This window comes from Capra hircus, chromosome 4, assembly GCF_001704415.2.
Source record: "Capra hircus breed San Clemente chromosome 4, ASM170441v1, whole genome shotgun sequence".
Taxonomy (NCBI): domain Eukaryota; kingdom Metazoa; phylum Chordata; class Mammalia; order Artiodactyla; family Bovidae; genus Capra; species Capra hircus.
Window position 1 is genome coordinate 68,990,750 of NC_030811.1, and position 26,147 is coordinate 69,016,896.

Here is a 26,147-nt window from a genome sequence, read left to right on the forward strand (position 1 = left end):
GGACCAGGTTTTTTGCTGGGTGCTGGATGATGGAGAACACAGTGACTGCTTGGAGGTGAGAGGAGGCCTGGGCCTGGAGGACCATGTTTCCATAAGGCTTCTGTCTCATTGTAGAAGTTTCTCCCGTTAGAGGCAGTAATGTCTTTTTTTCTTCCTGATGTCAAACAGTTTATGAGAAATAAGAAGAGTCATAAATCTTCAACTCTAAATTAAAGCATGTTTTAAATAGCTAAAAATGTAAGAGACTTATACAAGCTGCTCTCCTGTTCTTGACTATAGTCTCTCATCATGAGCCTGCCTGTAAATAAAAGGGAACAGGTAATCTGAGATCTCGCTTCTCCAGGTCCTTTGGGTTACCAAGGTTTATATGTGACTGGGCTTTGGACAGTCCTTCATTGTTGACAGATGGACTCCCTCCAGCAAGGGACAAGGAGCCATGAAGATTAAGCGTTGCTTCAATGTAGTTTCTCCATCACAAATGAGGAAAGAAAGAATGTGCTCAGCTCCACTCCTCAGTAGAGCCAGACGCCTGATAAAGCAGAAACAGTATACCTGTAAAATTGCCAACGCAACGTCAAGGGTAGAGGGAAGAGTTGACAGAATGATTTATGAGGGTTTCTTGCAATAAGAACACGTCTAAAAATATACTTCCATGTCTTTCTCCTCTCAAGGATAAATGCTACAGAATTTATCCAGGGAATTGTGATACATAAAAGCCTGAGACCTTGTCACAGCCTAGGGAGACCAGGGTGAAGGGCAAGGAGAGGGGAAGCAGAAACAACAAACGAACAAGCATGCTCCTGGTGTGCTTTTAATCTTCTGTTGAACTGACCTGGTTTTACAGATGTAAAACTGATTTTTTTTTGAAACATGTAAATATTGTAAATTTAATATGTGGCCTATTTAAAAAAAAAAACTTACTGGGGTAAAATGAAGATACTTGGTTTCCAGATTTAAAAAAAATTTCCTCTGAGCTTCTACTTTAATATCAGTAGATCTGCAAAGGCAGCCACAGATTAGCATGTGGAATAGCTTGCTCTCATGGAAGCAGAGTTTGAAGCTGCATTTTATTTATTTATGAACAGTTGAGAAAGAAGCTCTTGGAGCAGATAGAGTTGGCTTATCTTAACACCCTTTCTGGGCTCACTGCAGTTAGCCAGAGCTATTGGATATCCACATGGATTTCTTTGACTTCTGTAATGGCTGCCTTCAGACTCACCCTCAAATTTACTTCCATCTCAAGCAGTGAGAATCCAGTTCAAAGGACCCTTCTGTTAACTGACTCTGTTTTGTAGGACATCCGTGTTTAGCATAAAGACAAATCACAGTGCAGGTGATCTATTTCTTCGGCTGTGGTCTGTACCGCAGTGCTTGGCATACAGTAGGTGCTCAGTAAATGCTAGATGACTACTATTCCTACTGTTACTTATACATTCAGCTCAGTCTCCTCTGCTTTCTATGCCATAGTAATAGAAGATGCCCAATCACAAAAGGAAGAGTAATATAAAAAACAACAATAATATTATTTGATGACATCTACTGTGTTAGGCAATTTATCTAAACTGTCACATTGAATTCTCACAACAACCCTGTAAGACACATTATCGTATGTTGTAGATAATGAAACAGCTCCAGAATCATAGATTTTCAACTTGTATTGAAATAAATTTTACTTATATTTATTTTCGAAGAAAAGTAAGAATTCAGAGTTCCCTATTTCTTCAGTATTCTTTTATCTACTCCCTGCATAAAGTCACTAGAGAGAAGTCCTTGATAAATGATTTTGGAGAATACCAAAGAGTGGTAAACACCTTTAATTTTGAGAAGTGCAGTCTGAACTCATCTTCATTTGTCTCATCTGAGAATAGCTGCAAGTAATCTCACCTGGGTAACTCTTGGTTCACCCTACAAGTCTCAGATGGGATGCTTATACTTGGCAGACATTTCTCTTGGTCTCCTAATCCCTTTGAGTGCTGTGTGTCTTCCTAACTCCCTCATGTGTTCTCTTAGTTGTTTATTTACCTCTCTCACCCCTTGAATTATAAGCCCCTTGGAGGGACTCTGCTCCTTGCTCTATCCCCAGCACCCCACCCAGGGTGACACTCGGCAGGTATGAACTGGTTGTGAGGGGGTAAGGAAAGGCCTGTTTCAATCTGAGCCTCAGAGCAGCTCTTGGAGGGTGTCAGAATTTCCCAGGGTGGCTGAGAGGTTAAAGCGTCTGTCTCCAATGCGGGAGACCTGGGTTCAATCCCTGGGTCAGGAAGATCCCTTGGAGAAGGAAATGGCAATCCACTCCAGTATTCTTGCCTGGAGAATCCCGTGGACAGAGAAGCCTAGTAGGTTACAGTCCATGGGGCCGCAAAGAATTGGACACGACTGAGCGACTTCACCTTCACCACTGCTGCTGGTTTCAGTCCAGAGACCAAGTCTCCTAACCCCTCTCTCTTTCCCAGGCATAAAGCTTTTACACAAAGTCTCTCTCTCTCTCTCTCTCTTTTTTTTTTTTCCCAATACAGCTTAAATAGATTTAGTTTCTTTAACCTTTCTTCTAGGGACTTTAGTCCTAATCTTTTCAGTGATTGCTGATTGTCATAACTTTCTAATTCTTTCTACTTCACATGCCCTATTTTAGCAAGGCATTAAATGGAACACGGGACAAAGCAGACCCATGTTTTGGGGTGTTATAGACTTTATCACACTGCATATTCAGTTCTGTCTAGTCAGTACCTCCTAGTCTTTGATGCTGCCTTAACCTGTTCATTCTACTTGTATAAGGTAGAGTATATCTTGAGGAGTCAAACACTCTTTAAGTGTTTCGTGTTCAGTGTGTTTTCCAGGAGTGTAACTTGGGAGTTGTTTGTGCTCTGAAGAATATGCGGGAAGACTCTTGGTGTCACAAGGGTCAGAAACAGGGCTGGCTCCTCAGACAGGACCTCACAGGGCCATCCCACGTGATTCCTGAGTAAGCCCTCTGGTATTCTAGTTCCCAGCTCACAGGGGTGACTCTTGACTCTCCACAGTTGACATGTCACATTATCTTCTTACCTCCTCTCTTCTGTGATCCAGAGAGGTCATTGAGCTTTCAGTTCATTTACCCACCCCTCTTACCTAGTTTATTCTCAGACCTGTACTTAATTCCAGACTGTGCCAAGTTTTGACTTCCCTGGTGGCTCAGATGGTAGAGTCTGCCTGCAATGCGGGAGACCTGGGTTTGATCCCTGGGTTGGGAAGATCCCCTGGAGAAGGACAAAGCAACCCATGCTGGTATTCTTGCCTGGAGAATCCCCATGGACAGCAGAGCCTGGTGGGCTACATCCATGGGGTCACTAAGTCAGACACGACTAAAGTTCAGCATCTTCAGAACGCCTGAAGAAACATTCCCTGAGGCCTGCCATCCTTGAATAATTGATGCAATATTCTTTGAGCAATGACCTGTTAGTGTGTCCAGCAAGGTCAGATGAAAAGCCTTCTGACTTACTAAGTTTTCAATTTTATGAATTGATTCTTACCAAAGCTAAATTAGTCTTTACCATTTGTTTTGCCTGAGTCCTAGGAGCTATGGAGATAGTATTCCTATGTCTATAGATGTCAGGAAATATCCAGTTTATGTTTCAAACTATACTCCCCAAGGTTTTCTGTCTAATGTTTAGGTATTTCAGCAGCGCCCCCCTCATATTTTCAGAAATAATTTCCAGTGACTCTGATGAAAGTAGGCAAGGTATTCCTAGGTTTAAGACAGTCTGGTTTGCAAGGTGCACCTCTCATTTAACGGAGGAATATTTAACTAGATGCTTCCCTTCAGGGTGGCATCCTGCCTCCTCCCGCCACCCCCCTACCTGCCCCCCTCCCCGCCCCACCCCGGGGAATAGCAGTAAAATCATCCATCTTTTAGCATCTCTCCTTTAGAGCTTCCTCTCCCTTTCAAGTGCAAGACTACTGTTTTCTTTTTGCTGTTTCGTTCCTTCATGCTTTTCAGCTTTATCCTCATATGCACCCTTGATAACATGAGCCTGAGCTCTGGGGGCTGGATAACTGTGTTTAGGGCTTTGCCCAGCCACCAGCTATGAAATAAGATGAATAATAATATTGCCCTCACAGAGTTGAAGTGAGCATTGAGTTCTCCAGTCTGTGAAATTGCTATTGTAAACTTTAAATACATAGATAGATTCAAATGGCAAGTACTAATTGTTAATATTTGTGCCCAGAATTGCCAAATGCCAGGTCTTAATGATGTTACCCAGAATGTTTAGTAAGACTATAAAATTAGTAGGTTATTAAATGAACACCTTCCACTCTCTATAAATGCTTCTATCTCTGCTTCTCTCATTCTCTATTTGTCTGTTTCTTTTAGTGCCCACCATTCTCTCTCCCAACTCTGGTATATATAACTGGATGTAGTAGAGAAGCCTGTTTTAATTGTTTCTGATGGTTGCTATATAATTTTAAGTAAAACTGAATGTATAGAATGTTTATTTTTCTCTCTTTTAAAAACTCACATAATTTTTTCACTTGTCAATTGGTTCTTCAAATTTTATCTCGGGTGGATCAGTAATTTTTCAGTAGCTAATCTTTTTCTCTCCATTGCTTTATGCTTTTAGCTGGACTACCAAAGCACTTCACAATTCAGGTAGTGCTTTCCCTCTTTCTTTTAGAAATAGATTTCATTGAATTCTATGTCCCCAGAAACTCACTGAAAAGTGTGTGGTACAGATATGAATGTTCATAATTATAGAATAACAAAGTGAATGGTCTATTTTGGTGACTTAAAAAAAAAAAAGGAAATGTTGAATCAGTCATAGTGTGAGGAGGGGAATTTTGAGAATTTTAGGCACCTCAGAATCAGACTGTCAGTTACAAGCTTTAGGTTTGTAACTAGAATTGTTTGCTCAATTTTTTTAAATGTCTTTTTTAGAAATCTGCCTCTTTCTATAGAGACTGTTATGTGGAAGTGACAAACCACAGTCTTTGTTTTTCAATGGCCAAGTGCAGGACCACGTTTCAGCTGTGCCTCTTCTTGCCTTACAGCCCTAGGCCGAGCCCTCCTTCCGTGCCTCCTCTACCTCCCTGAAAGAGTCCACTTAGTCATGTTGTGACTTTTGACTGAGCACTTTGTTAGTCCAGATTTGTGATGGCAAATGATAGACCACGAGTCCTTCAAACTGGTTTGATTAAAGTGGGTGTGGGGGGAGGATGGTTTGCTGAGACCAGGCCCATGATCAGGAAAGACAGAATCAGTGCATTCTTCTACATCTCTGCCTTTGGGAAGGTCCACAAACGTCTGAGAAGGCTGGTGTTTGGGACCTCAAGCAGGCCCTGTCCTTCGCTCACATGGCCCTCCTGTCTTCCTCCTGCCCACTTTGGTGTGGTTAACTCCTGCTTACACTCCTGGACATCTTCCTGAGCCCCCAGACCAAGATGCATACCTTTTAGGTGTTTTCGTAAAATTCGGTGCACAGGTCCTTCTATGCACTTATCAAAACCGTCTGGTGATTGTTTATTTACTTGTCTGTTCGCAGCTAGACTTTGGCCTTCTAGAGGGCGGGAGCTATGTCTGATTCATGCTTCCATTCTTTGTCCACAGTCTCATTCATAAGCAGAGAGAAGCGTTTGTTGAATGAGTGAGCATGGGATCTCTGTTCATGTTGGTGACTTTGCTTTCTGGGCTGAGCTCGGGACAAATGCCAAAGCCTTTTCCCCTAATGACATAAAAGTCCTACTTATAATGTTCTTCATTGAAACAGGATTGGATATGATCCCCTTCCACAAGTACTTCAGTTAAGAAATGTGAATATGCAAGCAAAAAACCATTTAGGTCAATTGTTGTTTGGTTTGCAAAGTTTTGTGCAATTTCTAGGTACAAATAATGACTTAAAATATACTTATAAAATGTGTAAGTGACCTTACTTAATGGGCAAGCAGATCTACTGTAGTGTTGATTTGAACAGAGTGGCAGGAGCTAGTCTTACCATTGTACTTTCATTTTTATTGGTTTAGTTTTCATCTTTTCTCCACTGAATCCAATTACTTTGATGAGCAATCTAACAACCTTATAAGTTAGTTGAAAAAACTGTATTAATATATGCTAACATTTCTGTTTCAGGGGTGACCATAGTATTAGAATCTTTAATAAATCTTTAATACAGTTAATTTTTGTTTGTTTTAAAGTTGAACTACCACTTGTTGGCTCATCAAAAACTGATGTGTGGGCCCCACACATCAGATATGTTTTATATTAGAGCATCTTCCATTCCTCTTAACAGTTCAGTAACCAGCTTTGATTTGACTCTTCAGTGGCTATAAATTCATGAAAATTGTTCACAATGATAGTTTTCAAAACTGCTCTTTCTTCTCGTGTGTAATTGTTTTCTTTTAGGATATATAACTTGAACCTAGTATTCTGAGCCTGTGTGATGCTGAAGCATTTTAATGGCACTTGGCTATGATTCTAATAACTCTTATCATCAGAAACAAATGATTTCACCAGAAAGAAAAATGAGAGTTGGTTTTACTGATGATGTACTCATGCATTCCCTGTTCTCCCTCTTTCTTGTTTTTCAGTGAGCATGTTTTTGAACACATTAACACCGAAGTTCTACGTGGCCCTAACAGGAACTTCCTCACTAATATCAGGGCTTATTTTGGTAAGTGGTGGAATTCTTCCTATTTAAAAATGTGCTGATTATTAATATATGTGTTATATATGTGCAGGAAAAAACTCTGCAAGAGTACACAGCAGCAGCTTACAATGATTACATGTATGGGTATGTTGAGTGGGAGACCTGCTAGAAGCCTTGCACTGTCCAGATTATGTTTTTAAAATATGTTTGAAATGAAAATTTTAAAAATTGTATGCTACTTTTGTTGAAGGGAAAAACAAAATGTAGGCGAAATGGAAAATACAGGAGGATGTAATTCTGTGTCAAATTCTAATGTCTGAGATACTCTATAGCAAGTGTGACTCAGCTAAACTAAAATGTTTTTCCTTCATTACTGTTTTCAAAATGGATTATTGGACATAATCAAGATCAGGAGAAATATAGCTCAGTTTCTTTAAATGTATTGACGAAAATGTGGCAGTTCTAAGCTTTTCCCCCTTCATCTCCTTTTCTTCTAAAATTTACATATATTTCCCTATTGCTTCCTTGAAAAAAGATCCCAAATAGGCAAAAAGCAATATGATAATCATTTTCATTATCACATTGGCTCCATTGCCTTATACTCTAAAACAAATAGTGAAGTGTAATAAGTTATAATACTTACAGTAGTTTTCTTTAAGTGACCGTAAAGGGAGCCATCTAAACTAGTGGAATCACTCTAATATAGTTAAATTTATGTTAAGAATCTTTGAGGAGAAAGAAGTTTTAGAAAGTTTTTTTTCCCCTTCTGTACATAATGCTGTGATTACTATTAATTATAGAGACATGGGCAAGAAAAAATACAATGAGGTAGCTACTAGTATTGTTTTCATTTTACTAATACATAAGCTAGATAGGAAGTAACCTGCCTTAGGTCACATAGCTGGCAAATAGTGGAGCAGGATTTCAACCCAGTGTGGCTTGCACCAGAGCCTGTGCTTTTATCACTCATTTCACCACCTTTCTGGTTAAGTGGGTGTCTCAGAATTTAGTTAATTAATTAATTAAAGTTAAAGAATCCGCCTGAAATGCAGGAGACCTGGGTTCAATGCCTGGGTCAGGAAGATCCCTCGGAGAAGGGAACAGCTACCCACTCCAGTATTCTTGCCTGGAGAATCCCCAAGACAGAGGAGCCTGGCAGACAGCAGTCCATGGGGTTGCAAAGAGTCAGACACGACTGAGTGACTTTCACTTACTGGTGAAGTTCTCAGCTGTTTTTCTAGCTTCTGAACAAATGGCAGGTCTGAATTTTATTCTAGTAGTATCTCAGTGTGGGTTCACTAGCCTATAAATTAATTACCAGAATGCAGGTTGTTTCCTTTCACTCTGGTGTGTGTGTGTGTGTGCTTAGTTCAGTTGTGTCTGACTCTTTGTGACCCCCTGGATGGTAGTCCACCAGGCTCCTCTGTGCATGAGATTCTCCAGGCAAGAATACTGGAGTGAGTTGCCATTTCCTTCTCTAGAGGTTCACTCTGGTGAGCTAAGCCCAACAGTCGTTTTCCCTTCTCACTTAGGGATGATGACGTTCCATCTACCTGCTTCTCTCCTCTGAATAAAGGGATTTTCTTGGACCATGACCATCTTTGCAGACCTAGGCTGGTGACGCTTTCTCCCTGTGTGTGAATTGCAGTTGCTGATGCCTGATGATCACTGTTGTGCTGTTTTATGATGTATTCGCTTTGTTGCTTTCTTAGGAACTAGAGAGTTCTCCTGACTGACATAAAACTTTGTGCAAAGGAAATCCTCTGATGTGGGAAGATTTTGAAAGGCCTTCTCAAAAATGCTTGGTTTATAATGAGGTCAGAGTCACTACCATGTGTGGGAATAGCTCTTGTTTGCTTTAGGCTCCAGCTTTAGAGATTGTTGACACTGGGGCTATCGGCTCTTGGGGATGCAGCTTTGCTAGCCCTTGCAATGCACCCTGGGCTGAGGTTTCTCTTCGGCTACTGTTCCTTTCTGTCAAGTGCGTTTCATGGAGAGGCCTCATTGGGATAAAGGATCGGGTGCTTTGCGAAATAGCTGTGTGCATAGAATTGCATAGTGGTTTCCTGGCACCAGAGAAACAATTACCTAACTACTCTTTCCTGAGCAATGTCAAGGGAGCCAGATGGTGAACACAGAAGCTGCAGGGCTGCCCCTGAGGAAATTTCTTGTTTGGGGACCTCAGGATTCCTATGCTGGAGGCTGAAGTTATCATGCAGTGTGATGTCTTAGGCAAAGAGAGCTAAACACAAACAAACAAACAAAACCCCTGCTATTTTTACCCTGTGAAGGAAAAATCAATTAACTGAACAACATACATAGAAATAAAATGTGTTTGGCAAATGTTTCTGTCTTTTACACTAATGTGTTTAAAAATAAATGAGGACATAGCAGCGTGTATTTTACTAGATGTCACTGGTATCTCTTAATTTTACAGGTTGAAAGCCAGCAATGAGTTTGTTATACCATCTACTTCTCACTCTTCCCTTACAGTCCCCAGGCCCATACCCTATCCGGGCACCTCTATCCTTGCTGATCTTCATGCTGCCCCTCGACCCACTTATCACAGTAGTTCTCATCTCAGCCTAGTCCCAGCCACAGGAACGGCACCTGTTGCTGTTGCTGCTGCTAAGTCGTTTCAGTCGTGTCTGACTCTGTGCGACCCCATAGACGGCAGCCCACCAGGCTCTGCTGTCCCTGGGATTCTCCAAGCAAGAACACTGGAGTGGGTTGCCATTTCCTTCTCCAATGCGTTAAAGTGAAAAGTGAAAGTGAAGTCACTCAGTCATGTCAGACCCTTCTTGACCCCACTGACCACAGCCTACCAGGCTCCTCCATCCATGGGGTTTTCCAGGCAAGAATAAATTTAGTCTTTTATCTGCTCTGGGAAGGACAGGCCCAGTCTGCTTGACGTGGCCTCTGTGGGTGATGTTTATTTCTATGGAAAACATTTATGGGTTTTATTTTTGCTTTTGAGAATGGTAAGGTAGATATGTGGAGAAAATGCTCCCTTAATTTCTAAAAATATTGGTAGAATAGAGAAAATGCTGCCATATTGACATTTATAATAGACCCCTGTATCCCCATTAATGTGTTAGACATGCTCCTATGCCTGTGGGTTATGCATATATGTTCAGTAGAGGGATATGGGAAAAAGCAGCCAAAGCATAATTTTTAAAAATGAGAATCAAGAATAAAAAAGAAAATTAAAATAGTAAATAAAAAAGTTAATTCAAGGATCCAGTGTAAAACAGTAATTTTCAGGAAAGTGAAAGAAGAGATAATAATTAGATAGGAATCAGTTGTAAATAAAGGCCCTTTTGTTGTGTTTTTTACTCTATGCCAGGTACTGTTTTAAGTACTTTGAATATATTATTTCATTTAATTCTAAATGAATTCTAATATTAACTTTATTGAAATTCTAAGTGGTTGATATAGCCAATGCCTCTAGCTGTTGAGTATTTTTGTTGTTGTTCAGTCACTCAGTCATGTCTGACTCTTTGCAACACCATGGACTGCAGCATGCCAGGCTTCCCTGTCCTTCACCATCTCTTGAAGTTTGCTCAGACTCATGTCCATTGAGTTGGTGATGCCATCCAGCCATCTCATCCTCTGTCATCCGCTTCTCCTCCTGCCTTCAATCTTTCCCAGCATCACGGTCTTTTCCAATACGTCAACTCTTTGCATCAGATGGCCCAAGTATTGGAGCTTCAGCTTCAGCATCAGTCCTTTCAATGAATATTCAGGGTTGATTTCCTATAGGATTGACTGGTTTGATCTTCTTGTAGTCCAAGGGGCTCTCAAGAGTCTTCTCCAGCACCACAGTTCAAAAACATCAATTCTTTGGTACTCAGTCATTTTTATTGTCCAGCTCTCACATCTATACATGACTGTTGGAAAAACCATAGCTTTGACTATATAAACCTTTGTAGGCAAAGTGATATCTCTGCTTTTTAATATGCTGTCTACATTTGTCATAGCTTTTCTTCCAAGGAGCAAGTGTCTTTTAATTTCATGACCAGAGTCACCATCCACAAGTGATTTTGGAGCCCAAGAAAATTAAGTCTGTCATTGTTTCCATTGTTTCCCTATCAATTTGCCATGAAGTGATGGGACCGGATGCCATGATCTTCATTTTTTGAATGTTGAGTTTTAAGCCAGCTTGCTGAGTATAAACTGACACAAAATTTATGTAATTTTGCCAAGGATACATATAACAGACAGATGGTGGGATTTAAATTTGGATCTGTCTGACCATGCCCTCTGTTCCCTCCTGTTTAAAAGTAAGGGAATGGGACTAGAAGCTTGTTATGGCTCCTTTCAACTCTTTTTCATTCATCTAAAATCTTGACCTCCACTTGACTTGAAAATTATGTAGTTGCAGGGCTAGAGGAAAGAACCCTCAGAAGTCATCCAGTTTAAGTCAGTAAAAACCTAAGGAATAGGCACCCAGAAAACCTATGACTTGTAAGGTCACCTTGCTAGGTAAGAGTATGAGGAAGATTAAAAGTGTAAATTTTCACTGCTTTGTCCCAGGATCATTGTTCATCTCATAAATGTGTTGACTAGGAAGATGGATTGCAGCAGTGTGTAGTGAGTGATGTGTTCCTTTTAACAGACCCACAGAAGTGGACCACGTAGATAAGAAAGCAAAAAGAAGGAAAGGAAAAGAGAAAAGAAGATAAAAGGGGGAGGCAGAGAGACTATAAACATCTCTGGAGGAAACTTTTTCCAATCAGCTGTGGCTTAGGTCAGATTTGGTTAGTCTAGAACATAAAGCATCACTTACCACAATTTATAATTCCACTTATGATATTTATGGTCTTATCCTCTCTGTGATGAAAGCATCATATAGGCTGAAAATATATCTGTGTAATACCTTGCTAATTCTTAAATATTTGTTGAATGCACATAGATTCAGTGAACAAATGAATTAATTGACTGTGTCTGGGAATTATCTGGGAGCTTGTTTAAAGTGACGGATTCTGAATACTGCTCCAGACTAACCGAGTCAGAATCCCTGGAAGAAAGCTGGCCCTCAGGATTAGCTGACAGAGCTTTGGGCATCATGGCAAAGGCTCACATCTCCTAGTTGTCAGTGGTCGCTAGGTGACTTAACCCTAGGACAGTGTGATCCTCCTGTCCAGGTCATAGTCATTAATGCTGCAATGCAGACACTGAGGTAGGGATGGATCACTGGCTGTTGACCTTGAAAAGAACCTCAGTTCTCTTCCTTTTTTCTTTTCTTGAAGCCTTGGCATTAGGTGGCCAGGAATGGAGGTGGAAGGACATGAAGACAAGTTCTTTACACATCCTCTTCAACTGGTTAGGGGAACAGATGGCTGGTGGGGTGATTGGCTGAGGTCAAGGAAGAAGGAGACCAAGTCCTGTACCATAGCTCTTCAGTATTTCTAAACAAAATAGGAAGGAGCCAGAAATGTTTTAAAAAAAGAAAGAAAATTGTCTTGAGGAATTGGGAGGGACTTTGAAAGAGTCAGTGATTCAGAGCAAAGGATCTACTTGAGAATTCTAACAGGAAACTTCTAAAAAGGTTTCGGATATTACTATAACCCATGCCAACTGCCTTGGTTTATCTTCTTTAAGCCTAGAAGATCGCCTCTTGCCAAAAATCTGTTTACCACCAGATTCATTTCTGAAGACATAGAGCAGGTGTCAGTTTTGCAGTCTGTTTGAGAGTAGACTGCCAGAGTTTCATATTTCCTCTTCAGTCTCTACCATAGCTGTATCTATCCTGTGATATCATCATCTATTTAATCCTTGGGAAACACATAGCCAATTTCAGGCTGTGACATCTTTGTGTTTCCCATGGGTTTAATGGAGTTTGTGTGGAAACATTATGGTGCTTCTCTGTGGAAATCTTGAAGCATTTTTGAGTAAGATAGGAAAGTCCCCATACGTGAAGAGAAAGAAGTATTATATATGCAAAACATGCAATTCAAGAAGGGGAGTTCTTAATGGATAGGATAAATCCAGGCATCTTTAGGAAAGATTCGGCTTTTAGGTTCGCAAGTCAGATGAAAGGGCCTTATTTGTTTACTCTTTGCCAGACTTTTGTTCCTTCTCTGCCAGTGAAAATGAGGTGTTTGCATCTTAGGCCAGCTGCAAACCTGAATCTCCACTCCCAGCCTGCAGCTGCAGGGCTCCTTGATCCAGTAGTAGTGGAGAAGGTTACAAGGCCTAGAAAACTGGGTTCCTGACAAATGAGTCTTTGTTTTAAGTGTAATCCGGGTCCTGAGTATAGCAATGGCCCTTTGGTCCTGTAAGGTATAGATCCAAACCATTGCTTTGATCCTCACATTCCCAATTCCACCCCCACTTTCCTTATTCTCAGAAGATAATCCTTACCTGCATCTCCACTAAGATAACTGTCACCTACTTTTCATCCGTTTGTTGCCTTTTTACCCGTGAAACAGGTCGTCTCACACCCTATTTCCCAAATAGAATGTATTTATCTGTGCACTCATGCTTCCCATAAGTTACCTTTCTCAGGCAGGGCAAATGTTCTTCCTGGGCTCTTGCTGTCCTGCCTCTTGGTAATTTGTACTCTTTTGCACTTCAGGTTCTCTCATTCCACTTGATTCTTTCCTTTCCAACAAATATATATAGGTCTCCCTTTTTTAATAACTAACAAAATGAACACAAAACCTCTCATTGGTCCTGCTCTGTATTAAGACAGTATCCCATAAGTCACCAGACCAACCCTTATCATCCATCCATTCAATCTTTCAGCCGTCTCTCCATTCAGTTTTCAACCATCCATCCATCCAACATTAAGAGTGACTTTTTTTGCACATTATATTACTGAGCCTCACAGAATCAAGAGAACCAACTAAGACAAACAACTTGGCTGTCTTGCAATACATTAGGGCCTTTACCTTTCATCAGGATGATAGGGTCTTACTGACTTCCCAAATAACAAATCTCATTGGTGCTTTTTAGTTCTCATCTTACTTGATCTGTATAATTCTTGGTGTAGACAGATTACATTTTAAAAGACTATGAAATGTGTAAATTTATATTTTAATTTTGTGGTTATTTGTCAGATTTAAAAACTGTTTTGTTCCACAATGGCAATTCCATTAAGCTACTAGCATGTCTAAGGGCTAATTTTAAAATCTAAATTTGTTTATGAGAGCTTTGCTGTTTACATTGTAGGTTATGCACCAGGGAGAATAATTCAAAGTGACACCAAATATGTGCATGTTAAATAACACCATCTGCCCATTTGGATCTGTGCAGCTTTTTAAAAATACTGTGAGGTTCTGGCCCAAGCCTGCTGTGTTTCAGGATATGGGACAGATCATTGGTGCTAAGACCCCAGATTAGAGGTTTTGGTTTGAAGTTTAAGAAGGCTTTAAGTCCTGTCCCACTTCCTTTTAGTAGCTTTTCATTTAATTCGTATTGGAGTACCTGTCCCATGGTATTGTAGATACCAGTATAAAGATCTGTATTGGGTAAGAAGCCACATCTACAGCTCTAATAGGACAGGCTTGAGAAGATCCTCCTTTGCCTTCCAAACAGTTGCATGAATAACCCAGTCTTCACTAAAGTCCTGCTTGGAAGGTCTGTGTTCTCTTATAATGCAAATGCTTCATTAATATGAAGCATTTATACCTTGGGATGTATTATCCAGTCCCATTTGATAGACTTCTGGATTACGTTTGATAGCTAAGCAGACAAAGAGACAGTAGAATAGGAGGGCATTTGGAAGTGAAGATTTGAAAAGGAAAATGACAAGTAAATCTGTTAAAATGAGCAAGAGATTTATAAAAAGATGTTTTGTTTTAGGGCCCTAGTAAGATTAGTGGCACAAGAACTGAGGCTTCAGGTTAAATAGCTACTGAGTTGGCTTTGTGACTTTGGACTACCTTAACATGTAGCCCTCATGCATTCTAAATGAAACTGAGGGTTCCTTTTAGTGTTGGGGTTCTCTGATTTGGCTGGATAAACTGAGAAATCCTAAAGAGTCACAAAATGGGGTTGTGTGTGTTTGTGTGTGATGGGAGCAAACTGTGAGAGGCGTTGTGGGCCTGTGGCATGGATTGGTAGTGTCAGGGGCCCTCTCTGTGCTCTGTGACCCTGGAGCACAGCCTATGCTTGTTACGGAGTGTTTAGTGCTGTGCTACTGAATAAATGAAGGCCTGGCAGGTGCCCAAGCAGCATAATATAAAAAGCAGAGTCTTGAGGCAAAGAAAGCTCTTTCCCACAAGTGATTGAGAGCCATTGCTAGTTCTGTGACCATTGTTCTGGGTCCTTTGGAGCCTTCCTTCTCTTCAATAAAGGCAAAGCCAAAATCTTTTTTTTGTGGGGGGGCGGGTGGCGGCGCTGCGGTGGTCGGGACCAAATAGTAAGCAGCCTCCTTTTTCACAATGGTTAACAGGGCTTTCAGCCAACCATTTAGTAACAGACAATATGCTGTATTAGCCTAAATGTAGAGTAACAAGAGGAGTGCATCATAGCAGTATGTGAGCTGTGCTGCCTGTAGGAGGTATGCACCGCATCAGTGTGGTAAATAATAGCTTTGCTGTTACTTTTGAGAACCAGCTATACAGCAAGCACTGAACTAAGTCTTTTACATGGGGTTTGAATCTGGGTGATTTACATGAGTATGAAATTAAGGACACTCAAGGATAAATAACAAATGTGATTTATACTTTATAGTTGAAGAAACTGATATTAAAATAGATAAAATAACTCCCTTGGGGTTACAAACTCCCTTCTGGATCTATGGTTTGTAAATTTACTGTTCTTGAATGCTGTTTTTTCTTCAAACAACATCTCTTATTCCTCCTGTTCCTACATTATAGACTAGTCCTATCCCTTCTTAGCTTTTACATCATATTCTCCCTGTCTGCCCAGTCAGATTACTTAAATGTCTGTCTTAACATGTGAAAATTCATAGAGTCAGAAGGGGTAACTCCTTGGCATTAAATCAAGTTCTCCTGTTATAGGATTGCAAACATTTGGTTTGATTGATAGTTCCTTCTGGTCATTTGTAGATGTTTTTTCTGTCTTTTAAAGGAATTTTTGGTAGAACAAAATAGAGAAATACCAATTTTTAAATGATAGCCCAAAGTCTATTACAAAGAGCTTAACTTTTCCCTTCTTTCATGTGTTAAAAACATTAAGTCCTCTGTTTTGGGAGGCCAGTCTAGCTAAAGGTTTGTCACTTCTGTTGATCTTTTCAAAGAACAAACTTTTGGCTTCATTGATTATATAGTAGTTGTTTTTTGCATTCATTCATGAAGTATTTATCAAATCCTGGATATACAGTCATGAACAAAACATGTTTTTTACTCTCTCAAAACTCTTACTCTAGTGGGACATGTAGATATTAAACAAATGTCATAAATGCTGCCAAGAAGAAAAGCAGGGTGCTTTCGAGAGAGGCAAGAGAAGCTGACTGTAGATCTGGTGACTAGGAAAGAGCTCTGAGGAGGTGACATTTAGACTGAAATAAAGGATGAGAGGCATCATCTTGTTTTTATGAAATAAGGATAAAGGGAATTAATTTTATGTAGTTCCACATTCTATATTATAAAAGTATAGTTCTTAGGAGACTCTGGGATATAGTTGATTCTTAAATTTCTTCTCTGTAATGATTTGTGACTGCTTAGGGAACAGATTCAAAATCAGACAGGGAGGCCAGGAAAGGATGTGGGGAGAGCAGCTTCAGAGAGTGGTGAAAAGTGTTCAAGGGGAGGTGGGGCAGGTGGGAGGAATTGCGGGAGGTCACTTGCTTCCCTCTTGCTTAGGAGTCCTGATTTCAGTCTAGTCATATGAGCATCATTGCTTCTTTCCTCTTTTAATGAAAGTTATTTCTTTTCTTCTTTGCAAACAGCACATTATTGGTAGGCTCGTGAGCTAGGAAATGTTAATGGTGTACAACAGATACTAGTGTTTATAAAGCACATCTCAGCTGGCAGACATTATTGAGTCTCTCAGCAGTTGGGTGCCAGAGTACCAAGAACTGGGATAGCTATTACTCTTCCTGTAAAGCTAGATTTCTCTAAGGAGATTTTTTTTTTTTTAAAGGAATTTTGCTGTCTTAAAAATCTTATGCAGCTATGGCTTTATCAGAATAGAAAATGCCAAATATTGGAATATTTCATAAGCCACACTTTTAAAACTAGCTTCTTTGTATTTATTTCTGGAATTGCTTTTCAGCTGTGGTGATTTTATTATCAATATTATATAAATTTGGAGGAAAGTAATAATGAGCAGCTCTTAACAATGTTCTTTTACCATGACTGGGTATATAAATTTTCCTTAAAAGCCAGTATTAAGTGGATAAAACAACACTGAGAAGTTAAAATGTAAATGGTATTTGCTGCTGCTGCTAAGAATTTCTTAATTTTTAGAATTAAACAATTTTTTTTCTGAATAAATATGTTTAAACCAGTATTTAAGGTGGGTATAATTAGTAGATACAGCGTATTTTATGAGTATGTACAAAATTATAGCTGGTAGCAGGACCGTAATCATGCTTACTATTTTTCTGTTCTAGATATTTGAATGGTGGTATTTTCGCAAGTATGGAACATCATTCATTGAACAAGTCTCAGTAAGCCACTTGCGCCCCCTTCTGGGAGGGGTTGACAACAATTCCTCCAACAGTTCTAATTCCAGTAACGGGGACTCAGATTCCAACAGGCAAAGTGTCTCAGGTATGGAAAGTCCTTCAGTTTGCAATATTTACTTACTTTTACTACATTATGATGACTATAAGTCAGTAAGAATGTTGTTATTTAAATATTAGACTTCAAAGAAAAATGCAATTTATTTTCCCAAGGAGTTGACAGCTTCTGTCAGAGAAGTTGAGTGTAAGCATCCCAGGTAAAGGAAATAGGTATCTTGTTTAATTTGACTTTTTCTTCCCTAGTGGCTCAGTTGGTGAAGAAGGTGCCTGCAATGCAGGGGACCTGGGTTCGATTCCTGGGTTGGGCAGATTTCCCTGGAGAAAGAAATGGCAACACACTGCTGTATTCTTGCCTGGAGAATCCCATGAACAGAGGAGTTTGGTGGGCTACAGTCCATGGGGTTGCAGAGTCAGACACAGCTGAAGCAGCTGAGCACACATGCACGCAAGCTGCTTCTCTGTTGCCAGTCTTGAATTCTGTCACAATCTTTTCGCCATCCGTCTCATTTTTTGAACATGCCATGTTTTCTCACCACCCTCTGCCCAGAAGCCTGTTTGCCCTCTTTCTGTGCTTGCTTATTTTTCACATGTGCTGTGCTGTCGCTTCCAACTCTTTGCCACCCCATGGACTGTAGCCTGCCAGGCTCCTCTGTCCATGGGATTCTCCATTCAAGAATACTGGAGTGGGCTGCCATTTCCTCCTCCAGGGGATCTTCCTGATCCAGGGATTGAACCCACGTCTCCTGCATTGGCAGGCAGATTACCACTGAGCCACACAACCCAACTCAAATGCTACCTCCAGGGAAACCCTCGCTGAGAGGCTGTGCACTATCTCTCCACCTTTGTTGACTCATAATATTTTTACTTTTAGCAACATTTGCTAAATTATAATGAAATTTTTAACCTTACTGCTTAATCATAGTATCTCTAGCATTTTGAATAGTCTCTACTTTATCATTGAAACTCAGTAGATGAACGAATGAGGACATACAAGGCCTGTAATTTCTCCCCTCATAAAAGAAGAGGGATGAATATAATTTCCTAGATTGGTCTCTTCATCAATTCAGTAAACATTTCCCAAATCTCTAATGTGAACCTGGCCTGGTTCATATGAACATTATGGTTTAAAAATAATGCCAGAGTGCTTGCCCCCATCAAACTCTTGTGTCTGCTGAAGGAAGCAAAGTGTTCAGTGCTGTGATCATATGAGGGAAACGTGCAACACTGTGGAGTACAAAGGAGGGGTTCCCAATCCAAACTAGGGGAGGAAGTTTGCTTCTTGAGGGAGATGGCACCAGTTCTGAGACTTGAAGAGTGAAGAAGAGATAAAAGAACTAAGTCAGATCTTTTTTTCTTTCCTCCATAAAATAACTCAGTCCATATTTCATAACTGTCTAGCCAGGTGATAGGCATCAATGAGCATTGTATGTATGTATGTGTGTGTGTGTGTGTATATACATATATATATGGAGAAGGAGATGGCAACCCCCTCCAATATTCTTGCCTGGAAAATCCCATGAACAGGGGAACCTGGTGGGCTACAGTTGAGGGGGTTGCAAAAGAGTCAGACACGACTTGGGACTAAACAGCAACTACATGTATGTGTGTATGTGGGCTTCCCAGGTGGCTCTGTGGTAAAGAACCTGCCTGCCCATGCTGGAGATGCAGGAAGCTCGAGTTCGATCCTTGGGTTGGGAAGATCCCCTGGAGGAGGGCATGGCAACCCACTCTACTATTCTTGCCAGGGAAATCTCATGGCCAGAGGAGCCCAGTGGCCTGTAGTTCATGAGATCACAAAGAGTCAGACATGAATGAGCAACTGAGCATACAGCCCACACACACGCACACACACACACATGCATAATATATAATATCTGATGTTGATTCAGTGCTCTTTTATTAATAATATACCCTTTGCCAGCCCGCCATGGTAATGGGCACCTCTGGGTACACATTTATTTCATTCTAAAGGGTACATGTGTGAGAGATGGTGCCACTGAGGTAACAAAATTGTCTGGGACTTTATAAACTCATCCATTTTGTGAAAGAAACAGAAAGAGATCTGAGCAAATAAAATACCACGTTGACCAACTATTCTTACATGGGTGGCATATTATTCTAATGAGGAATCTTGATCCTGCAAACATTGTCACATAAGCAGTGTGGATAATCAACATCACTTTGCATCTGTTGGAAGAACCTGCAGGTTAAATGTACTCTGTCTGACCCAAGTTACTGTAGTCTTTGGATGACACAGAACATTGTAGAAAATTAATAGATTGAACACAGAAAGCAGCCTCATTTAAGGACATTTTTATTGTGAATGTGCTTTTATTTTCATTAAAATTCTTTCTACCCAATTTAAATCTCTTGACATCATTCCTTAATGTGACAAAGAGTTTATACTCTCCTTATTATCACTGTTACTTTGCTCTCTCTCTCTGTGGGTGCCTTGAACAAATCTTATGCATTATATAAATCTTGATGCTACTCTTAGTGCTTGTATAGCAGCTTTTAAAGGGAAAATTATAGTCCTTTATAAAAATACATTCTACAGTAATGATCATGGAAATTCCCAGTTTTAATTGTACTGAGTTTTTACTTCACCCAGATTGAGCTTTTGAGTATTATTATTAATTCTCTTCCTCCAGTATTGGCTGAATGTCTACTACTATGCATTCAATATTTCTATTCATCTCCTATAACAGATATAGCTTTTATGATCTGATTTCATAACAGTATTCAGATAATTACATTTAGGAAAACAGAAATTACTCTGTCCTGGTGTGTTTAGGGCTCCCTCAGCCCACTGCTCCTTGACATTTGGGTTTCTACTATTTTACTAACTCAGCTCAACACACATGTATGTTGTTATGGAAATGCCAGATAACATGGGACTAATACCATTTCTCACTTCTCTTTTCTTGTAGTGATTTTTATTTTTGAATAAGAAAAATGCTATTATATGAAAGTATGTTGTCTCTCTATATCTTTACCCGTAATCATTGTCTACTTCATTGTCTGGTTTCAGCTAAGTATAAAGGAAAAAGAAGATCCAAAGCTGAGAGTAATTAATATATTTTATTAAAATGGAGGAATTTGTTTCAAAATTTATACTGTCTTAGTAATAACAAAATTACAATTGCTTTAATAAAAGAATCATCACAAGATATTTCTTGGCTGAATATTATATGAAATAAACATGGCTAACCAAGTCCCGTGAACATTGGCAAAGGCAGTTAAATAGTATTCCTTATTTGAAAAAAATCATCAAAAAAGCTAAAACAGAGAATACTATTTATATAAGCATTGGACTATATGAAAACTCATAGTATAGCTCTTTCCTTAAAATCATTTGTTTTATTAAAAGCTGAAAGACCTGGCCTACCTAAGAATAATTTGCAGTGGAGAAATGGGAATTGATTGTTATAGGACAGACTGTTCATATGCTGTTTAACATTTGGATCTGTGGAAATTGGCCCAAGTGCAAGTCCTCTCAAAATTTGCAGTGATCTTTGTTTATGGACCAGAGCAGAAATGTATAATTAATAATACAGCTTCTTAATCTAGCCAAATTCCTGATTGTTTGGCTTAGGTTAGCATTTGTGAACATGTCACTTGTCTCAATTTATTTGGGAGCTAAATGGCTGTTTTTGTCACAAATACACAATTTCTGATAAACCCTGCTGATGTATTTTCCACATCACCATGTTTCCTGTTGTCAGTTTTTGAAATTCATTACATCTAATAACACAATTAATAACCTGTGATCAGAATTATACAAAGAAAAGCTGAATATATTTATTCCTGTCTCCTCTTTGATGATTTCACATGTCTTTTGAATAATTCAGATGGTTTACTTTCATCCTTTTTCCAAATGACCTAGCTGCGCAAAACTACCTAGCCAACTAAGTCTCTAAGTGAGCACTGTCTCATGGAAATATAATGCTAACTACGAGTGTAATTTTAGCATTTTTAATAATCATGAAAATGATAAAAATGTGCAAGTGAAATGTGTATTTTCTTTAACCAAATATGTCTAAATATTTTCATTTTAACGTGCAATCAATATAAAAATTATTAATGGTATCCAGTGTGTATTTACACTTACTCTTGCTGCCATTGCTTAATTCAGCTTAATTTATGAACTGATGATGCATAGGGATTTAAGATGTGTCCACCTTCTCCCTATCTTAAGGGAAGGGATTCTCAGGGTCTAAGAACATTCTGAATTTGGGTTTATGGAAATATCTGTTTGATAATTTGCCCTGTTCTCAAGTAAGATGCCACAAAGACAAGTTTGCAGTGTTCACCTTCTTCAAGATATTTACAAAAGTGCAGGGTGCTCCATCACATAAGAATTATCCTTGCCAAAGTCAAATTTAAATTCTCTGAGACATGTTAATAGCCTCTTGCATAGAACTCGATCTTTAGACAAACTCTGGTTATAGTCATTTGGCATACTGTCATCTCATTTGGCATAAGTCATCTCATTTTAATCTCACTTTATTTAAGATAAATATATATCATATCTTTTTTGACCCTATGGACTGTAACCTGCCAGGCTCCTCTGTCCATGGTATTCTCCAGACAAGAACAGGATTGGGCTGCCATTTCATTTTCCAGGGGGTTTTCCCGACCCAGGGTTTGAACCTGTATCTCTTGTGTTGGCAGGTGGATTCTCTACCACTGAGCCACTAGGGAAGCCTACATCATATCCATTTTTATAGAAAACTTTTACTAAGAATTTCACCTGGCATTCTTAATTAAGGTTCATTACATCACTAGAGGCAGTTCAAGCACTGGTTTAATACAGGTAACAAATTAAAGAAAAGCAATGGAGATGAAGAAACTCATAGATTGTAAATATATATCCTAAGACCAGGCCTTTCAGAGCTTGCATTTCAAATATATCCGTTAGCAAAATTTCAAGTTGCTGTATGTCCAGGGCCTTTAGAATTGCTCTTTGATAGCCTCAATCAGGGGAAACTCAGTTTATACTTGCCAAAATCTATTTAAGTGTTGAAAATTATTCTCTTAGGCAATGCTTATTACATCTTTTAAAGTCTTTTGCCATTAAAAATGTGTGTTCTAGGATAGATTAGCTCTCCAGTTGACTGGTGAAAAGTCCTCAAAAACACGTTTGGCCCCTGGTGAATATTTACTTAATAAATATTTTACGGTCTTCATATTATTTGATAGATGATTGACTTAGATCAGAAATGACCAATCAATGAGAAATGTATGAGAGACACAGAGGTTAGCCATTTTGGCAATATTCTTGAAGAAAGTTGTACACTGTCTTGAATAAAGCAGGTCAATAAAAATGATCTTAAAACTCATAATTATTTGCACCTTTTCTCATTCCATTAAAGAATTTGAAAGGGTAATATATTTGTTGAATTGAAAGCTACCTATATATTATTAATACTTTGTGCCTTTACTTCTAGTAATCTTTTCAAAATAATTATTTCAAAAAGTTATGAAAACAGTTAAAGCTTAATTATTTAAGAAAATGAATATTTTGTTACTCTTAATGATTGCTTAAGATGGACTTGTATTCACTGAGAATTCATTTCTGATATAGCAAAGCTAATAAATAAATGTTAGAAATAGACTAACGAGGTTAATCTTGATTGTCATAATATATCTGATAGAATATTATTTAGAGCCCTTCTCTGTTGTGCTTTGGACCTAAAATATTTTAAAGTATTATTTTCAAGTGCCTAATATTTCCCTAGGGGAGTTCCAAAACTGTTTCTCTAGTAGAAAATGTAATTGATGAAGTCACAGGATTTTTAAATATGATGTTGCAAGGTAACAGGTCTGTTGTGTATTGTAGGTAATTGTTAGGCAGTCTGGATACCAGGCCTTAATCTTACTTTCTATGTCTATATTTTTAATCTTCGGAGAAAAAAGTTTGCAGAGTTAAAAAAATTGGATATAGAAAAATATTTTCTTCCATATGATGATTAAAAGCCCTATGACTTTATAGACTTTTGGTTTTTCCAGGAATTAAGTTCTCTTTTTACTTGAGGAATGTGATAAAGGGAAAGTCTATGGTTCTCTCAGTATTTTTACTTCTTTTATAAGAACTTCTTCATATGGATACCAGATAGTAGTTCAGTATCTTTTTCTTTTACTACCAATGTATAAGTGTGTCTAGGTCATAAAATGTATCCTTTTGTGGGGGGTGGGGTGTGGGGAGGGAGGGACCTAGGACTTCCTGCAAGGACTAAAGCATAATAGCCATTCTCAGTTCAGATCAGTCGCTCAGTTGTGTCCGACTCTTTGCAACCTCATGAATTGCAGCATGCCAGGCCTCCCTGTCCATCACCATCTCCCGGAGTTCACTCAGACTCAAACGTCCATCGAGTTGGTGATGCCATCCAGCCATCTCATCCTCTGTCGTCCCCTTCTCCTCCTGCCTCCAATCCCTCCCAGCATCAGAGTCTTTTCCAATGAGTCAACTCTTTGCATGAGGTGGCCAAAGTACGGGAGTTTCAGCTTTAGCATCATTCCTTCCAAAGAACACCCAGGACTGATCTTCTTTAGAATGGACTGGTTGGACCTCCTTGCAGTCCAGGGACTCTCAAGAGTCTTCTCCAACACCACAGTTCAAAAGCATCAATTCTTTGGCACTCAACTTTCTTCACAGTCCAACTCTCACATCCATACATGACTACTGGAAAAACCATAGCCTTGACTAGACGGACCTTAGACGGCAAAGTAATGTCTCTGCTTTTGAATATGCTATCTAGGTTGGATTCTATTCGTGCTTAAACCCTTTACTCCAGTGAGTAACTGGGGTGGGGGCCGCGTTTGGGGGGAATATGAAAAGACAGGAAAAAAGTATCCACTGAGATGGAAAGTTGTAGTAGGGAATGGTGAGCAGGAAGACTGAAAAAACAATTTGAGCATGATTTTGCAAGTCTTTGAAAGTAGTAGGCATTATTTTTTATGTTCTTAATCTCTCACACAGAAATTTATTATCATCCTATGGATGAATGGAATTTTTTTTTCTAGACTTCGGGAACTAAACAGGTGCTTTCCCAATATTTAGTGATTTTCTTTCTCTTGAATTGCATTCTAGCTTGCTTGGTGAGGTCTGAACATTTCACTCAGCAGTTGTAGGTGGAGACTTCTCTGTGAGTTGGTACAGATGGAACCAGAGAGGGCATGGTTAAGTATATCAGGGATGTATTTTTAACTGTTAATGATGTTAGCAAGCCCTTGATGAGTCCCAGTCAACCTTCAGTGCTTCTAAAGAACACTAAAATTGTTGATATTGATGGATAATGCAAAATGCCTTTTGGAGGTAAAGTTTTAATTCAGATGTAAATAAGAAATTTATTTCCCAAAGATACAAGTAAGATAAGAAAGTAGACCTCATAAAGAAAAACTTTTATCCGCTGAAGACCTGAGTTTAATTTCCTGACTTAAATCTTCATATTATGATAATTTTGACATTTACAACCTTTGTCTATATCGTGAAACCATCAGAAATTTATGGGGTATGTTCCCTAGAATGATTCCAGACAAAGAGAGTTTTTGTAGTAAAGATAAAATCATGAAACATAGCAGCAAAGAAGAAATGAGTGTAGCTATAAGCTAATTTCAAGTGAAATTTTACATGTGTTCATATTAAACCTCTAGATTGCTTATTTCTTAAAAGAAAATTGTACCTTCTCCGCACCCTCAACTTGAAGGATACAGCTCATGAAGACATTTACTTATTTCTTCATCACGTTTGTTCTCATTCAGAACATTTAACATCTGTTACAGTTGTTCAGATACTCATTTCTAAGTATTAGAAGTAGCTGAAGAAACTGCGTACAGACCATATGTATGACACTAATAGTAACAATGATTTGTGTTTTTTTTTAAGATCAGTACTCTTGAAGTCATAAAAACAATATTTCAAAATGTTTGCAGCACCCCCTGCTGGCTATATCTTGGCACTTCCTAAATAAAGATGGCATCTTTAAATACTGCTAAGTAAAGGTTTAATTATACACATCCGTTCTCTTTGGGGTTATTTTGATTTAGAAATAATTTAATTTCCATAAAATGCACAATAGAGTTAAAATATTAATGAAAGGTAATTTTCTTTATAATTTGTCAATTGATATTTGAATAGCACTTATCCTTCCAGGCAATATCATGTCTCTGATGGAGACAAAATTTTTGCCATAACTTTTTACTGATATTTCAGATGAAATTTGTTAGGGGAGAGGCTTCTACAAATGTCCCTATTTATTGTAAATAATGTTAGAAATGACCCTCATTGAATACAGATTTGTATGCCTGTTTATCATATGTTAAATACAAACCTTATAATATTCATGAAGCTTTCAGAAGATTTAAGAAGAGCATTTGGAATCTTAAAAGACATCATCTTAGGAGGGATTGGGAGCAGTGGGGACCTCAGAGCTGTAGAAGCCATGAGTACTGAGATCATGGTTGTTTGGCTCACCAGTTGTTTCAAGCCATAATTTGAAGTACGTTAGAGAATCCCAGGAACGGCAGAGCCTGGTGGGCTGCCGTCTATGGGGTCGCACAGAGTTGCACACGACTGAAGCAACTTAGCAGCAGCAGCAGCAGCAGTGGCCCCACTAAGGAGCTTCATGTCTGGGAAAAAAGTATTTACTTAAGGGAAGTGTAATTTTCTAATTAGTGTCATATGAAATGACAGCCATCGAATTTCAGTTTCTCAAGAACAAAATTCAATGTTAAACTAACTTAGCAAAGATCATTTCTTAAATGGCGAGTTAAGCTAAGTGACAAAAAATTTAGGACCATTGTTTCCAAACATAAAGTAAATTTTAGGTGGGATCTTGCCCTAATTTAAATATAAATTTATTTTTTAA

General features: G+C 38.9%; 1 protein-coding gene across 7 annotated transcripts in view; it reads left to right on the forward strand.

Moving 5' to 3' along the window:
• Positions 1 to 26,147, forward strand: part of ST7 (suppression of tumorigenicity 7) — a 272,724-nt gene that overhangs the window by 141,165 nt on the left and 105,412 nt on the right. For all 7 annotated transcript variants that reach the window (XM_018047192.1, XM_018047189.1, XM_018047191.1 and 4 more), the window contains exons 2-3: positions 6,559 to 6,641; positions 17,146 to 17,305. In XM_018047192.1, coding sequence (XP_017902681.1) covers positions 6,559 to 6,641; positions 17,146 to 17,305 — 243 coding nt within the window. The remainder of the gene's footprint in view (positions 1 to 6,558; positions 6,642 to 17,145; positions 17,306 to 26,147) is intronic.